At 45.4% G+C, this 12,798-nt stretch overlaps 1 protein-coding gene across 1 annotated transcript in view; it reads right to left on the reverse strand.

The window, feature by feature from the left end:
* LOC110505600 (protein unc-79 homolog) overlaps positions 1-12,798 on the reverse strand; it is a 52,146-nt gene that overhangs the window by 4,216 nt on the left and 35,132 nt on the right. Inside the window, exons 31-42 of the mRNA XM_090219270.1 lie at positions 10,414-10,563; positions 8,771-10,267; positions 7,926-8,027; positions 5,089-5,205; positions 4,877-4,979; positions 4,619-4,759; positions 4,450-4,488; positions 4,159-4,271; positions 3,976-4,061; positions 3,043-3,216; positions 2,869-2,937; positions 1,632-1,742 (exon numbers count right to left, since the gene is read on the reverse strand). Coding sequence (XP_090075396.1) covers positions 1,632-1,742; positions 2,869-2,937; positions 3,043-3,216; positions 3,976-4,061; positions 4,159-4,271; positions 4,450-4,488; positions 4,619-4,759; positions 4,877-4,979; positions 5,089-5,205; positions 7,926-8,027; positions 8,771-10,267; positions 10,414-10,563 — 2,702 coding nt within the window. The remainder of the gene's footprint in view (positions 1-1,631; positions 1,743-2,868; positions 2,938-3,042; positions 3,217-3,975; positions 4,062-4,158; positions 4,272-4,449; positions 4,489-4,618; positions 4,760-4,876; positions 4,980-5,088; positions 5,206-7,925; positions 8,028-8,770; positions 10,268-10,413; positions 10,564-12,798) is intronic.

A 12,798-nucleotide genomic window follows, 5' to 3' on the forward strand; every position in this document is an offset into this window, starting at 1 on the left:
GTGTTGCAACCTAGGACAGAAGATCTTTACACGGTATACGCATCAGCACTCGGCGGTCCCGTTCTGAGAGCTTGAGCTTGCACCTAGACGTTTCCACTTCACAATAACAGCACTGATGAACTGACTTGCTGGAAAGGTGGCATCCTGTGATGGTGCCATGTTGAAAGTCACTGAGCTCTTCAGTAAGGCCATTCTACTGCCATTGTTTGTCTATGGAGATTGCATGGGGTGTCCACATACTTTTGTATATTACAAAATAAATGTTTCCCTTCTCATTAGCATGAAACCCCAATACATACAGTACAGTTGATTTGGGGTCACATTTGTTAAAATGTTCAATGTATAGTGCATTAGTGATAAACATAACTTCCCAAACATCCATACGTCTACAATAACCCAATGAAAAATCCTCCTTAAACTTGTATTTGAGAAAGCTCACCTCATAAGACTAACTGCACAGGAAACAGTTAAATAGACATTATCAGTCATGTTGACTTGCATATTGAGAAACGGATGTTATATAGCAGGGATTTAAAAGGCTAGAGGAAATCAATAGAGCTGGAGACATAAAGCATGGCGCTGTGACAGCAGTAGTAGGGGGAGGATCCATCATTCCTGCAGCAGGAGACAGCCAATGCCCCAGCTCTAACAGAGGGAGGCTTGCCCTCAGATACATACCATACATCCTCAGCCCAGAGCCCAAATTAATCATGTAAATCAATACTGGCTGATTGCCTACTTAATCATCTGTGACACACAGCCACCTTGCTGTCTAGCGGGAGAGGCTGGGGATAAGTATTACAACCAAAAACTACTGTATACAAAGGTCTGCAGACATGGTTTTATATTTAACAATGTGGGAAAGTTATATTTCTGTATCGCTTTTCTAATTGGGCCTTTCACGTGAGATGAATGCATTGCTACAGATGAAGGATCTTAATTTAAGCCAGTTTGCTACAGCAGGAAAATAATCCTGCAGCAACAGGAAATGTGAATTATTATGTGGATTATAATGTACATTTTTTGTAGGGATTTATACATTTTTCATTAAGGAAAATCGCTGCGACAAATAATTGTACCGTTTTTCTGGATTGCTAAGACACTTTTAATGAAACTGGGGTCCACTTGCTTTCCATCATAACCTAATGAGCACAACAGTTGTATTTTTTGCAAAACAGTCATTTCTCATTGCTTTCAAACACAATGCAAATGCTAAGCACATTTTTACAAAACAGTAAACACAACTTTCTACAAAATGCGCAAGTTAGTTGAGTAAATCATGTCAGACAAAATTTGAACATTTGGTCAGAGCTGATACAAATTACTCCCATGAATGTGAACCTCTTCTGCACGTGTCCAAAAAATCTTTGCACAATTGTTCAATCAGCAATCAGTCCTTATTCATGCATAAAAGAGGTCACTTCTGAGTTGCTTATTGTAAAAATAGACCAAGTAAGAGAGCAAGGACAAAGGAGAGGTCGAGGGGCCCATAGAGGAAGATAGTGCAGCTCTCAGTTAAAATGGAAAAAGGTAAAATAAAGCAACAAATGTGATCAAATTGAGATCCTACATTTGTACATAATAAACAAATATACTAATATCAAATGTAAGCCAACATGTAAATTTCTTACCTTATTGAAGGCTTTGTAGCAGAGGCCACACAGCTCCACCAGGTAAGAGAGGCTGAACACTCCATACTGGATGACAAAGCTCAGCAGTTTGGAGAAGGGCTCCAGTAAGCTCTGAGGAAGAAGAGGAAGAGAGGGAGTTAAGGGTCAATGCCTGGTGGGTGGGTGAGGGGATCTTACCACACCAGTGGTTTTGTTATTTTTTCTGCTTATTCTAAATGAGTAAGACTTCTGGGTTCAGTCATGCAAAGGACAGTCAATGTGAGTGAGCTGTTCACTGACCACTGAACAAGACCTCAAATCAAATCAAAAGGTCATTTGTTGTAGACTTAACCATGTGATTGTTGCTGACGAGCCCTTCCCAATGATGCAGAGTTAAAAAATGATCATACTAAAAAGAAAAATAGTAACACGAATAATAAAATGCTCAATGGAGCTACAGTATATACAGGCAGTACCAATACCAGATCAATGTGGAAGGATATGAGGTAGATACTATGTGTACATGAATGGAGCTACAGTGTATACAGGATCAATGTGGAAGGATATGAGGTAGATACTATGTGTACATGAATGCAGGGTAAAGTGACTAGGCATCAGGATAGATCATAATAATAATAGTAAAATAAAGAACAGAGGTGTGTGTGTTGTGTCGGTATCCGCATGTGTGTTTGTGTTATGTGTGTGTGTGTGTGTGTGTGTGTGTGTGTGTGTGTGTGTGTGTGTGTGTGTGTGTGTGTGTGTGTGTGTGTGTGCGTGTGCGTGTGCATGTGCGTGTGTGCGTAATGTTGTGAATGTGTGTGGGTTTAGTGTGTCAGTCTAGTGTGTGTGTATGGTGTGTATATATAGTCTTGTGAGTGTTCATTGAGTCAGTTCAAGATAGTCTGGGTAGCCATTAGTTAACTATTTCGCACTCTTATGGTTTGGTGGTAGAAGGTGTTTCGGAGCCTGTTGGTCCGAGAGCCAATGCTCAGGTAACGTTTGCCAGACGGTAGCAGAGTGAACAGTCAGTCTATGGCTTGGGCACCTGGAGTCTTTTGGCAATTTTCTGGGCCTTCCTCTGATCTGACATAACTGAATGTTATCAGGTCTAAGTCATTATATTTAAAGAGTCAGAATGTAACCAATCATAACCTGCTCAGGGCCTGGGATAGGGTTACTTATGACACTCAAATGAAGACTGACCTCACCATTTGGTTAGTAGTCCTAATGTATATCAAGCAAACACAGACAGACTCACCCGGGTTGCACTTGTGGTGGGGATCTTCAACAGGCAAATGATGATCCTCAAACTGGAGTCCAGGGGACACTGAGAGAGACGTCATCACATTCTTCATAAGGCTATAGCTCTATATTGATCACAGTTAAAAAAAAAACAATCAATGCAGCCTATATGCAGAGCGAGGTCCAGTACCTTCAGAGGCAGCACAGAGGGTAGTTTAGTGAGGAAGGTCTGGAACTGATTGCAGATGGTGGTCCACAAATTGCTGGGGGAGTCCATGGGCAGGGACTCCATGAAGGTGGCGATGTTCTCCAGGCAGTGCAGCATGGTGCCCCCTGCTGGTAGACTCTTCTTGTTGTTCAGACCCTGAGGACAGTGGCATAAATGATAACAGGGTTACAATTTATTGCCATAGAGCCCTTACCAGCTGTAACAATTTGGTTTAAAAATATATTCTAAACGTGGTTTGGACTATTGATTGTTATGAGCCAAAGGAGTGAACTGAGATAGACTATCATAAGTGCTATTGCTTTAACATTTTAACAGTGTAAGATTGCTAAATAAAACAAACCAAGTTAATAGTGCAGAGTGAATATTGGGAATAACCATGCAGAGGCATGCTCTTCAGCAGTACTCATTATCTGCTTTAGTATCACGCTATCCAAACAGCAGTGTTAGTCTTGTCAATTTATACAAGAGCTCCTCCTGCTGGATACATGATGAAAGTGAAGATTTTTCTTGAGACTCAAGACAGAGAGAATTTGCGCGATTGAAATTTAAAGGTAATTTCCGAAAGAGAAGACATATGCAGCATTTACTATGAATGCGAAAAAAAATGCTTTTAATGTCAATCGCGTTGTAACGCTGATCTTCTGTGTTAGCGATTGAATCAAATCAAATTTGATTTGTCACATTTGCCGAAAACAACAGGTGTACACCTTGAAATGCTTACTTACAAGTCCGTATCCAACAATGCAGTTTTAATTAAGAAAATAGAGGAAAGAAAATATTGACTAAATAAAATAAAAGTAAAAAATAAAAAGCCCATACACAAACACACACCGCATAGAACCTTCAGCCAAGTGCTGAGCTTTAAGCATTACACTAAGCAGGAAAACGTCCCACCTCCAGTAGCTGGTTCAGTGCAGCCACAGAACTCAGTTCATTAAAATCAATCAGGGAAAAGGCCAATGTTCTCAGAAAACCTCCATCTGAAAATGCACAGAAAAGAATGATGGTAAGGTTCCAACCATATCCCTCAGAGAGCTGCTCCTAACAGCAGACATGTTGTGGTGTGTATGAGTAGACCTTTAATGTTGCTCTGGAAGAGCTGGGGCAGGATGCCATTGGGGGCCAGCTGATGGAACACACAGCGGAGGAACTGCTTAGCCACACCTGCTGCATTGCCAGGGATCAGCATGCTACACCAACAGAGACATCAACACACATAGAACGTCTGCACCTCATGTTGGCATATATTCTCATTTGTGTACAAGAATACAGCCAGCGTCAACAAATCATCAGCATCCACATTACACCTGAGTTTAGCACACACAATATAATAATATACTAGGTATGTCTGGTTGTGATGTGTCATACCTCTCAGCTTGCCCAGAGAAATTAGCACTAGACGCCAGCCTGAAAGACACAAATCTGAATTTAACATCGGAGACATGATAGAGAGTGTGCAAAAATGTTACTGAACAATCAGGTTTGTGTATGTCGAAGTATAATAGGGTTGGTACAGGAGCTGCTGTAGTTGCCAGACCTGCCCACAGACTGCATGATGTCCAGCAGCAGTGGAGCGGCCTGGTCAGGGCTGAGGTGGATGAACATGGAGAGCACCACCACTGCCAGGCCCAGGGTCTCCTCATCATACTCCTCTAGCACCGCACCACAGTCACGACACCTGAGTGACCACACAGTATTATCATTAATAACACTGAATAACCATTCATGTACACAGTGTCTGCGATCCTGAATGACACACCAGTCAGTGTTGGTGGTTGGCGGTAGGTTCTCTCACCTGTCAGTCATGGTGGTGGGCTGGTCATCAATGAACTCCTCAGGGGCAGGCACAAACATGCTGACTGTACTGGGGGCAGATAGGAGGCTGGTCTTGGTGGGGCCTGTAGAGAGAAACACTAAAATCAGCACAGTCAAACCCAATCATTAAAAATCGGTTTAGATGTTTTTCCCTCTGGAGAGGTGGACCAGAGATAGTTAGCAGTGACTAACCTGTCTCCCAGGTGCTGATGTTGTGAGGGGCACTGGACTGGTGCTCCAGCTGTCTCTTCATCAGCTGGCTCATGGTTAGAGCTCCCAACGACCCTCGCTTTGCCTGACGGTACTGAGCTGGGGGTGCGACAAACACACACCCAAAGGACTGAGCTGCCTGGTACTTTCCCTCTATCGCCACTATTTTAATTTCAATGTCTGGTTTACTTAAAGGGCAACTCCATCACTTTTCAACCTCATTTTCATTATCTCCAGCACAATGCCAGTGCCAACATATGTGACAACGATGCATTTCTACCTTGTGCTAGAAACTCATTGCAGGTTTTGAAAGTCCCTGTTTTTTACTTTTAATTCTACCCTGTGATGTCACAGAGAATCATTTTTTTAGGATCTTTCTTCTTATATGTTTAACCACTGATCATAGAAATATGCTGTTTCACATGTGACTCTTTTCAGGAAACTAGGCGTGTGTCGCATGTTACTACATCACTGGAGCACCATTTGAACATAAACGTTTTTGGGACAGAAATACCTTCTGGAACATGTGACCTGTCATATGCCTTAATAACAAACGTGTATGCCATCTGTAAATACAAATACAATTGTTAAATTAGTTGGTTTAGCCATGGAAAAAGTCAGCAGCCTCCCGAGTGGCACAGTGGTCTAAGGCATTGCATCGCAGTGCAAGCTGTGCCACTAGAGATTCTGGGTTCGAGTCCAGGCTCTGTCGCAGCCGGCCGCGACCGGGAGTCCCATGGGGCGGCACACAATTGGTTAGGGGAGGGTTTGGCCGACAGGGATATCCTTGTCTCATCGCACACTAGTGACTCGCGGGCCGGGCGCAGTGCGCGCTCACACGGTCACCAGGTGCACGGTGTTTCCTCCGACACATTGGTGCGGCTGGCTTCTGGGTTGGATGGGCAGAGTGGCTTGGTTGACTTGTGTTACGGAGGATGCATGGCTCTCGACCTTGGCCTCTCCTGAGTCCGTACGGGAGTTGCAGTGATGAGACAAGACTGTAACTACTACCAATTGGGGTGAAAAAATGTAAATAAAACATGTCAGCAACTTTGTAGCTCAACACTGATTGGCTGAGATAATGAAGGGCTGGACATGCTGAGAGATGAGTTTGGATTGGTCTGCATGTAGCACACTACATGTCTATAATATGAGCTGGTCAGTATGTGTAGGTAATCCTTTCTAACGCAGCTTTTTTTTAAAGATATCACGTAGTAGAAGTGCTCTCCAATTTCTGGAGGACCGAGTTTTGAAATCAGTGGAATTAGAGCGTTTGATTGTAAATATGCAGAAGGAGTCGAAAAAAGAACACACAGAAGGCTGTTGTGTAAAACACCTGTCTCTGGATTACATCTTCAAACTAAGGGCAACCATGGCATCCATGACAGAGAGGGAGAAGCTTCCATCCATATATACGGGTAAGAGAGTCCAGCTAGCTACAGTTTCAGATATTACATGTTTCTAATTTTGTCAGAAAGTCATTTTCATTTCAAGTTAAAGTGTACTGTAGGGTAGTAACGTTATGAGTTGGGATTATGGTTCATTGTTTAGTTAGCTAGCTACATGTCTAAACAAAAGACTCCACTATGCAAATACTTATTTCAATAAAATGTTTATGATGTCACTGCGACATCTGTCGCTGGCAGCTGATAAATTCGCTCTGGCAACCTATTCCAATTTCAGAGTACTTTCGTCTGAGTGTGCCAAAGCACAGAATAACTGACACATTTATGAACGCTCAACATCCGTTGAATATGGCCGGTGTGAGTAAACGTTGGCAAAAAAATGTAATTAAATTGTAGCCAGCAGCACAGTTGCAGTCACCAACGCTCTGGATAACATAAAAACAGCCTAACTAGCTCTGCAAGGGCGAGTAAAATGGTCAGAGTGAGCTGTTCTCTCATTGGTGTCTGGAAGTAGCTAGTCAAAGTCAGCCAGTTAGCTTTGGTGCTTGACTGCTGTTGTTAGGTCAGAACGCTTGGATCAACCCTACTTTTTGTCCAGAGTGTCCTGTCTGCAATCTGAATGCTCCGAGAGCGGAACACTCTGAATTTACGGACTGCCAATTTTTAACACACCCGTAGTATAAACTAGCCTTTAGTCTTGAAATCTTTGGTTGTTTAACACATAGCCTCACATGTGAATCATTAAAGAGATGGGTGGGGCTAAAGCTGTGAACGATGCTGAATGGGTGTAGACAAAGAAGGTACCAAAACATTCAAGGAACATTTTCTCAAAAGTGGGGTAACAAGTTTATCAACTTTCAGAGCAGAATTACTTTCCCATTGTTCCTCAACTGCAGTGTATGGTATACCATTTTCTAGCTCTGAGTCTTTACTTTTATCTAATGTAAAAAAAAAAACACAATTTCAAATTTTGCAACATAAGACCAAATCGAACCGGTCGGTCACATAATGTAGACTCTGGTTTGGTGCAGGAGATGATGAATATGCGGTTGAAAAGTGGTGGAATTGCCCTTTAAAGCAACTGTCAGGAAAATGGGGGGTAGAAGACACTCACAGAGGTAAATATAAAAATGAAATGATTTAATGGCTTAGTTGCGTATATTCATTCATTTATATATAGTCAGATTGGTAGAATCCTGATCTATTGATCAGAAAAAGAAAATAACCATGAAAAAACTGCACTGGTGTCTTAATAAACAAAAGGCAGAGAAAAACACTACTAAAAAAAAGTATTTTACACCTTTAAAAGTCAAGGCCAAATGTCTGAACAGTGTAAAGTTCCTGGTGTAATGACCACACCTGTTTTTTGGGGTGATTTAAACACATGACAATGTGGAAGTATTTGGATCCTACTTGATACTGAAGAGCGGTTGCTTGTTTCTGGGATAGCAGCTTCAAGGGTGGGGGCTGAGGCGGATTCCCGTGGCTTTTCCAGGGTAGACAGAACTTTGTGATCTGCAAGGCAATGTGGGTGAGTGATGGTGCGGAATAGTGGCTGCTTCAGCATCTCAGCCTCCTCCTTACCTCACATGTAGACAACTGGTTAGCGCATGGGATGCTGCAGACACCCAACGCCAATACAAATGTAGTGTTGAGCTACAAGTAATTAACTGCAAGTATACATTGAGTCCTAGTGAAAGAGAGCAATCGGAAATTAAGATGTGGTTTATTGATGTACTATTTAGTAAAAAAATAATTTCTCATTTATGCTATTACTAGTTCTTATATGGACAGCTATTTATGGAAAGTGTGTTGCAGTAATTTGAAGGCGCTGTACTGATATTTACTCGGTTTCTCAGACTTTCTTTTACAGTAGGCTTTTCAGAAGTTTACCATGGGTTGGAATGGGAAAAGGGAGAGACAAAGCCACAGGACAGGAAACAGCAATGGTGACCAGTTGACTAAAGATTTGAGGTAGCATGGATATGCAACTAGACAATTTATATTTTGTTCATGTGGTTCTGCAATTCTAAGCAGACACTTTAGTAGAAAACGTATTTTATCATATCTCATAATCCCCCTCAAACCTTAGAGATGTCATCACTGAAACACACATACATCCAAAGGCACATTGTGCATGAAGTCAGCATACTTATCTCAGGGGCACAGAAAAAGGATACAGCAGCTGTAAGTCCATGCAGAGGGACCCCTCTCTCTGGACTTAGGCTCCTGTCTCCCCGGACCCTGGTCTCTCTTACCTGTGTCAGTGGGCTGCTCACCCAGCTTGTCCAGGGTGTTGAAGGAGATGTCTAGGTACTCTCTCTGGATGGCGCTCACAGCTATCTTCCTCTGCTTGCGTTGCCGGGGAACTATCTGGATCTTAAACTCTGCCTCGCCGTTCTCATCATCATCATCGGGTTTAAAGTCACTGTCATCAAGGTCCTCATCATCTTCTTCATAATATTCCTCTTCGTCATTGTTGTTCCCCTCCAGAGAGGTGAGGGGTTCAACTGTGTCCTCAGGGATGTCCAGGAAGATCATCCTGCCAGAGGGACTGGTCCCCAGACCCACCCCTGCCTTCAAGTCCTCAGGATGCACAAAGTCATCCAGGGAGGTGTCAGGGACAGCAGGGGTCTTCCTCAGCAGGTCCCTCTTCTGTTGTAAGCTGAGAGTCATGGGGCTCTCCAGGCCAGGGTGCTCTGACCGGTCAGGCAGCTCCAGGGAGGTGGTGGGGGTTGCATAGCGTGGCCTCTGTAGAGGCTGTTGGGGGCTTTCTTTTGATGGGGAGTCTGTGGTCCTCTTCTCCTTAGAACAGTCCTCCACGCTCACCTGCACAATGGGGGACAGGCACACGGTGCTTCTGCTGGCAGGGGAGGCAACGGGCTTGGCAGGGGGGGCAGCAGACCTGGCCGGGGAGGCAGGGGGCCTGGCAGGGGAGGCAACGGGCTTGGCAGGGGGGGCAGCAGAACTGGCCGGGGAGGCAGGGGGCCTGGCAGGGGAGGCAACGGGCTTGGTGGGGGGGGCAGCAGACCTGGCAGGGGAGGCAGGGGGCCTGGCAGGGGAGGCAGGGGGCCTGGCAGGGGAGGCAGGGGGCCTGGCAGGGGAAGCAGGGGGCCTGGCACTCCCATTCAGCCTGGGGCCCATCACCATGTTCAGGTCAAACTCCTCGTCACTCTCCACGATCCTCAGTGGTGGTAGGGGCTCAAACACCAGGGAGTCGCTGTCGGACATGGAGAGGATGGAGTGCTTCTCTGGGATTGAAGTGCAGTCGGAGGAGAGGTCAATGAGGTCCTGGTCCTCCTTCTCTGCAGAAGAGCCGCCTGTAAGAGGGGAGTCCAAGTCGGCCTTGTCCTCAAACGTCTCCATGCAGCTGAGGCGCACCTCTGGGATGACAGGCCTGGAGCAGTCTGAGTGCCCCCCCCGGGTTCCTGAACGGTCCTGGTGGTCACTGCCCTCTGCTCGGCCTGAGGAGCCGTCTGACGAGCCCTTCCCATGGCCCCCTGCCCGCCTGGGGTGGGAGGTGGTGGAGGAGGGGGGCCCGGGGAGACCATGCTGCAGGTCACAGCGGTCTATGCAGGACTTGCGTCGATGCTCGTCCAGGTTGTAGAGGATGGAGTCAGTGTTGGAAATGTCCAGGGACTTCTGCTTGTGCATGGCCTGCAGACGCTTCTTCCTGGTGCTCTCCTCCCTCACACAGTGCAAGATGTTGTCCTGCACTGCACTGGCCTCGCGGTACTCAGACAGCTCAATTTCACCTGACGCAGACAAAGAGAGGATCAAAAGATAGATCATATCTGATTGGGAAAATCTGTGAATGCTCAATTCATGTCAGCGAAGCATTTAAGTTCAATGAATGTAATTGCTGGATAAAATAGGTCATCCTTTGAGACGATTTTCATACTTTTCTGTGCATTCAGCTCTACCGGCTGGTACTTGACAGACTTGCTGCCACCGATTCTTTTCAGACGGGCAAAGAAGGTCTGAGACTCCTTGTTGCCTGCTCCAGTTGGTGTGTCATGAACGTCAGACTCATCAAACACACTGTCCTCCTCTGAAAAAAACATCATACACATTACAGATGTAGGATCTTAATTTCATCAGTCTTTTGTTGCTAACTATTTTCTTGCACTGCAGGAAATGCGGATGAGCTTTGTGATTTACATAAATTCACTGAAAACCCACATTAACACACTAGTTATATTAACAGTATTGCCTTTTCATGCAGACTATTTTTTGGCCAGCTAATAACCTAACCACCGATCAAGCAACATTATGGACTACATTTTCAAATCCTGTTGCTGAAGGATTATTTTGCTGCAACAATATAAGTCAAATTAAGATCCCTGTATTTTTGGGCTTTGACGGAGACCTGGATCACCCAAGAGTACACTGCTACTCCAGCTGCTCTCTCTTAATTTCTCTCATAGTCCAAGAGCATCTGGTCATCGTGGTAGAAATCTCCTATGTGGAGATTAGATTTTTTCTCCCTCCCTCACCTGTCCATCTCCTCATTTGAAGTCCACTCAAGCTTAACATTGTTGTCATCTACCGCCTACCAGGTGTCCTTAGAGAGTTCCTCAATGAGCTTGAAACCTTGATAAGCTCATTTCCTGATGATGGCTCACTGCTCTTCGTACTTGACGACTTCAACCTCCTGACATCTGCCTTCAATTCATTTCTTTCCAACTCTCTCTTTCCCCTCCTTGCCTCAGTGCCCTCCCACTCACAAGGCAAACAATATGCTTGACCTCATCTTTCCCAGTCCCCTCCCACTCACAAGGCAGACAATATGCTTGACCTCATCTTTCCCAGTGCCCTCCCACTCACAAGACAGACAATATGCTTGACCTCATCTTTCCCAGTGCCCTCCCACTCACAAGGCAGACAATATGCTTGACCTCATCTTTCCCAGTGCCCTCCCACTCACAAAGCAGACAATATGCTTGACCTCATCTTTCCCAGTCCCCTCCCACTCACAAGACAGGCAATATGCTTGACCTCATCTTTCCCAGTGCCCTCCCACTCACAAGGCAGACAGTATGCTTGACCTCATCTTTACTAGAGGCTGTTCGGCATACTAATCTCACTGCAACCCTCCTCCAGGTCTCTGATCACTACTTTGTTTTCTTTTCTGTCTCCCTTTCCTCCAACCCTAGTCACTTAGCCCCTACCCAGATGGTCATGAGCTGTCGCAATCTTCGCTCTCTCTCTCCCACTACTTTCTCCTCTTCTATTCTATCATATCTCCCTTCTGCTAAATCCTTCTCATTCCTGTCTCCTGATTCTGCCTCTTGGACCCTACTCTGCGTGCAGCTGAGCGAAAATTTCAGAAAACTAAACTTCCGGAGGATCTATCATCCTTTCACTCCCTCCTCTCTACCTTCACTTCCTCTGTATCCGCTGCTAAAGCCACTTTCTATCACTCTACATTTTGAGCTTCTGCCTCTAACCTTGGAAACCCTTTTCCACCTTCTCCTCCCTCCCTAATCCTCCACCGCCTCCTCCTCCCTCTCTGCAGACAACTTTGTCAACCACTTTGTCAACCACTCCTCATACACTCAGCCTATTGAGTCCTCTGGTCCCACTCGCACAGAAGTACCCTACGCCTTAATCTCTTTCTCCCATCTCTCTCCAGATGAAATCCTGCAACTAATGAAGTCCGGCCGCCCGACAACCTGCTCGCTCGACTCCATCCCCTCCTCCCTTCTCCCTTCTCCAGACCATCTCTGGAGACCTTTTTCCATTCCTCACTTCCCTCAACTCATCCCTGACCACTGGCTGAATCCCCTCTGACTTCAAAACATCCCGACTCGACTTCTCTGACGTCAAAAACTACAGACCGGTATCCCTTCTTTCTTTTCTTTCCAAAACACTTGAGCGTTCCGTCTCTGACCATCTCTCTCGCTATCTCTCCCAGAGCGATCTTCTTGATCCTAACTAGTCAGGTTTCAAGACGGGTCCCTCAACCGAAACTGCTTTTCTCTGTGTCACGGAGGCTCTCCACACTGCCAAATCTGACTCTCTCTCCTCTGTTCTCATCCTTCTAGATCTATCTGCTGTCTTCGACACTGAACCATTAGATCCTCCTCTCCACCCTCTCAGGGCTGGGCGTCTCAGGCGCTGCACACTCTTGGATTGCATCCTACCTGGCAGGCCGCTCCTACCAGGTGACGTAGAGAGGATCTGTGTCTGCACCATGTACTCTCACTACTGATGCACCACATACAGTGCCTTGCGAAAGTATTCGGCCCCCTTGAACTTTGCAACCTTTTGCCACATTTCATGC

The sequence above is a fragment of the Oncorhynchus mykiss genome, chromosome 25 (assembly GCF_057628025.1).
Source record: "Oncorhynchus mykiss isolate SJ-2025 chromosome 25, ASM5762802v1, whole genome shotgun sequence".
Lineage (NCBI taxonomy): Eukaryota > Metazoa > Chordata > Actinopteri > Salmoniformes > Salmonidae > Oncorhynchus > Oncorhynchus mykiss.